Below are 5,001 nucleotides of genomic sequence, written 5' to 3' on the forward strand. Positions count from 1 at the left end.
CTCAAAGCCCAACAAGACACAGAGAAAGGCTGGAGCCTTCAGAGCGTGAGCATCACCAGCAAAGCCCTGGTCACTCCACCAGTCACCTCCCTGGTCCTCTGAAGATCTTGGTCACAAAGGCAGCCAGGCTGGAACCACAACCACCACAAAATGACTGCTGAGCTCCCAGGGTGCCTGGCTGCAGCCCCTCTGATATTCATCATCTCCAATTAATTAAATCATTGAACAGTAATTAGCTCTTCAGGGGAGAGGCCTGTGCTTCACACCTGGGCTGGCAAAGAGCTGGTCGAGCCGGAGCAGGGACGTGCTCCCGGTGAGCAGCAGCAAAGGTTGGGATCTGGGGGCAAGCCACCCCATTTGCCCCCAGGTCTGTGTTTTAAGAGGGTCTCAGCTCCATATTTCACATAATTTGGAGGAAAAGGATGTGCATGAAACATCTGGGGTCCTCCAAAGCCCATAAAGGCTTGGTGGGGGTGTCCCAGGTGTGCAGCATGCTGTGTCCCCTGCATCCCCAGGGGATGTGTACCCCAAAACATCCCAACCCAGTGAGGAGGGTCCCAAAATATCCCAAACCAGTGATGAAGGTCCCAAAGCATCCCAACCCAGTGAGAAGGGTCCCAAAACACCCCAACCCAGCCCCAAATCCTGCCCCTTCTCTCTGAGCCCACGCATGGCAGCAGACGGGGACACCACGTGCTGGAAACCAACCCCAGGATTGCAGGATCTTGGGGCTGCACCCCAAAAAACCCCGGAGGATCAGTCGTGCCAGTGGTGGTTTGCTGCGGTGAGCACCGTGGTGGTGGAGCCAGCAAGTGCTGGAGATGTAATTACACCTTCCCGAGCTCCGAGCTCCCGGCAAAGGGGATCTGGACTCTTGGGAAGAGGCGACGGATCCTTCAGTAGCTGCTGGGCTCCCACACCAGCTGCAGAGGAACGTGGGGAGAGAAAAAAGAGCTGATTTAGTAGCTGGAAGATGCATCTCTACGGATGGGAGTCTGTCCAGAGGTAATCTATGTGTAAGGTAATTTCCGAAGGCAGCAGGACTCGATGCAACCCTTAATAGGACAATCTCATGTGATAAATTACCAGCCCCAACTAATCTGCATGTTAAATTCCTTGTATGAGAAATAAATATCCTCAATTCACCAGAGAAGCGCTTTCCTTCGGAGGATTTCATTAAAGACATCAAGCTGCCTGATTTGCATGTTATGATTCCTGGTACGAGGAGAAGTCAGGCTCTGGAGAGCTCGCAGGAGAGCCCGGCACCGCCGAGATGATACACGAGAAAACAGAGCTGGCCCTGGAGAGCACAGCACCAGCGTGCCAGGGCATGGGAGCGTGTGGGCAAAGCCTCCATCACCAGCTGTCACCTTAACGAAGGTCACAACAGGCATCAGAGGGGATGGCGTCTTGCTGTGGGGTCCCCAAGTGTAAGAGGCAGCTGGGGTCCCATGGGAGAGCCGTCCCCACGCACCCCGTGCCAGCAGTGGCCAAGGGGGGAGTGAGTGGGTGAAGGCAGGATGGTCCCTGATCCACCACGGTCCCCAGGGATGCTCCCCGGGGAGGGGATGGCTCCACACGTGCACAGAGCCAGGCTGGTCCCCAATCCCCTGCAGACCCCAGGGATGCTCCCAAGAGGGGACAGCTCCACACGTGCACAGAGCCAGGCTGGTCCCCAATCCCCTGCAGACCCCAGGGATGCTCCCAAGAGGGGACAGCTCCACACGTGCACAGAGCCAGGCTGGTCCCCAATCCCCTGCAGACCCCAGGGATGCTCCCAAGAGGGGACAGCTCCACACGTGCACAGAGCCAGGCTGGTCCCCAATCCCCTGCAGACCCCAGGGATGCTCCCAAGAGGGGACAGCTCCACACGTGCACAGAGCCAGGCTGGTCCCCAATCCCCTGCAGACCCCAGGGATGCTCCCAAGAGGGGACAGCTCCACACGTGCACAGAGCCAGGCTGGTCCCCAATCCCCTGCAGACCCCAGGGATGCTCCCAAGAGGGGACAGCTCCACACGTGCACAGAGCCAGGCTGGTCCCCAATCCCATGGTCCCCAGGGATGCTCCCAAGAGGGGACAGCTCCACACGTGCACAGAGCCAGGCTGGTCCCCAATCCCCTGCAGACCCCAGGGATGCTCCCAAGAGGGGACAGCTCCACACGTGCACAACACCAGGCTGGTCCCCAATCCCATGGTCCCCAGGGATGCTCCCAAGAGGGGACAGCTCCACACGTGCACAGAGCCAGGCTGGCCAATCCCCCCATGGTCCCTGATCCCTCTGTGGTCCCCAGGGATGCTCCCAAGGGGTCAGCTCTACCCACACCCAGCAGGACCACCTTGGCCCTCACTGTCCCACGGCCGGGGACCTGCCGAGCCCGTTCCCCACCTGACCTTCACCACACGCCAACAAGTCACTCCGGTGCCAAGCTGGCGGCAAAATCGCTGCGGGAAGGAAAGGGCGGTCGCCATGGAAACACGCTGCCAAACTGGGAGAGAGGCTCCTTCCTTTAAAACACATCGTGAGCTGGTCTGACCATCAGATGAGGATGAACTGGGGTGGTTCTTGGGGAGTGTGGGGCCGAGGGGACACAAACCTCAACCCCCAGTTCCCCGAGAAATGAGGAAATGCAGAAGGGTGACAGCAGCTGGTGGGATGCTCGGCCACCGGAGAGGAGAGGTGTCAAGGACAAAACGCTTGGTGACACGCTGTCCTGGCTGGGAACCGTGAGGTGATGCCACCAAGTCTGGCTGCAAAGCACAGTGCATCCTGTCACAGGCACAGCCAGGCCCTGGGGAAGGTCCAGGGGTGGGGACACACTGGGGGACACATGCCAGCCCTGAGCCAGGGCTGCACCCCACATCCCTCACCCACGCTGCTGATGCACCCACAGCCATTCCTGGTCCCCACAGACAGGAGCATCCCAGAGCCTCACCGGCCATCAGCACCAGCCCTCCCTTCTCTAAGGATTACTCTGTTTCTAAACTCGTTAACTTTTAATTACTACCTTCCCACTGCCTGAGCAGGCTGGCTCCGTGCCATCGACATCTCTATTAAAATTCAATTTCTGCCCATCATAACTAATTTGGATCCTTCGCTTTCCTCACCGGCAGCTTTCAATTCCAGGCAAAGACAGGCAAACTCTCATCCCACCACGTGAAATCCCTGCGGATAACCGGGGCCAGGCAGCGTGCCGGGAGCGGGTGCCGGCAGGTTGTGTCCTTGCCGCGGCGAGGACGGGTTGGTGCCAGGCAGGGATTTGCAGACAGGCTCTGTGCTTCATTAGCTGCGCTGGTTTGTTTGGGTTTTCCCTCATGTGTTTGTTTATTTTTCTCGCTTCTTTCCTTAATCTTTTCTGGCTGGAAGCTGGAAGAAGTGGGGGCCAGAGGGGGGATTGAGGGAAAGGGAGTCACCTTGGTGTGGGGATGCTGGGATGTGGCTCCGGAGCTGTTGGGCATCCCAGAGCAGAGACACAAGCACTGGCCCTTTAGCTACAGAAGGGTAAACTGAGGCGCAGAGTAAACCCAGGAGAGTTGCACCCAGGGCAGTTGAGATGGGATGTGAGGAAGAATTTCTTTGCTGAAAGGGTTCTGAGGCATTGGAAGGGGTTGCCCAGGGCAGTGGTGGAGTCCCCATCCCTGGAGGGATTGAAGAGTCGTGTAGACACAGTGCTGAGGGACATGGGTTAGTCATAGGGGACTTGTCAGTGTTGGGTTCATGGTTGGACTCGATGAGCTCAAAGGGCTTTTCCCATCCAGGTAATTCTGGGATTCCATGGAAGGAATCCAGGGGTCCCCATATCGGGTTTGGAGGTCTCCCCCAAGCACCCCAACCCACTCCAAGGACAGGGCAGAGCCTGGGGTCAGGGTCTTGCCATCTTTCTCCTGCCCAGTGCTGTGCAGCTGCCCCAGAGGAGCCCCTGCACGGGCTCTGTGTCCCCTCACCCTACTGTCACCACCATCCCCACAATCCCATTGAAGGGTTGACATTTTGCATTGTTCCCGCTGCAGCCAACGTGTCCCCTGACCCGCAGAAGCTGTGGGGCTCAACAGGTCTCTGAGCTTTGTCACCAGGACTAGGGACAAGGGACCCATCCCAGGGGGCACCTGGCACTGGTGTAAACACCCAGCACCGAGCCTGGGGCATTGGGGACATCACAGAGCTGTGGCCACCATGGCTTGGTTGGGGACAGTCCCCATTGTCCCCAAGGATGGACACTGCTCCAGCATCCAGCACAGGACACGGTGCTGGGGAAAGGACACAGCACTCAACATAGCACATGGTGCCAGGGAGGTGACAGCACCCAGCATGGCACACAGAGCTGGGGAGGGGACCCAGCACAGCAGAGGGTGCCGGGGAGGGGACGTCACCCAGCCACATTGTCTATGTTCCTGACATCCCGGAGCAGCCCGGCGTTGCTACAGCAACATGAAGCCTTTGGATTCAACGCCTTTAACCGGGGAACGGCTCGTCTCGGGCTGAATTATTGATTACAACAGAGAGGATGACGCAGACGAGGCAGCCAGAGGTGCCCGGTTTGATTTAAAGGTGATCTTCAAGTGGGCAGTGATGTGGGGACAGCTGTTGTGGAGCAGGAGTTGGCTCACAGGGCTGGATGCCCCAGCCTGGGGTGATCTCTCATGCCACCCCTGCTCCTTCCCCTGGTTGAGCTGTTCTTGGAGAGCCACGAGTTGTCTCGGCAGCCTCGGCGGCGGTGAGGACTCACCGATACTCCAGGGAGAACTTGGTCAGCTCCCGGCTGTTGTGCAGCCACTTGAACTCGAGGGGCCAGCTGCCCTCTGCCATGCACGTCAGCACCAGGCGGTTCCCCTCCAGATGGACCTGGCTCCGCACCGGCTCCGTCTTAAAGTACGGGGAGACATCGTCTGTGGAGAGAGGAGGGAAAGGGGGTGAGAGACCTGCCCGGCCCCACAGCCTGCCAGCCCCACGGCAGCAGGACCACATCATCGTACAATCCCAGAATGGCCTGGATGGGAAAAGC

General features: G+C 58.7%; 1 protein-coding gene across 1 annotated transcript in view; it reads right to left on the reverse strand.

The window, feature by feature from the left end:
- LOC104524768 (protein sidekick-2-like) overlaps nucleotides 1-4,885 on the reverse strand; it is a gene marked incomplete at both ends in the record, with an annotated part of 9,021 nt that extends 4,136 nt beyond the window's left edge. The window contains one exon of the mRNA XM_010167746.1: nucleotides 4,726-4,885. Within this exon, the coding sequence (XP_010166048.1) occupies nucleotides 4,726-4,885 (160 nt within the window). The remainder of the gene's footprint in view (nucleotides 1-4,725) is intronic.
- Nucleotides 4,886-5,001: the final 116 nt, after the last annotated feature.

The sequence above is a fragment of the Antrostomus carolinensis genome, unplaced genomic scaffold (genome assembly GCF_000700745.2).
Source record: "Antrostomus carolinensis isolate BGI_N321 unplaced genomic scaffold, ASM70074v2 scaffold28575, whole genome shotgun sequence".
Lineage (NCBI taxonomy): Eukaryota > Metazoa > Chordata > Aves > Caprimulgiformes > Caprimulgidae > Antrostomus > Antrostomus carolinensis.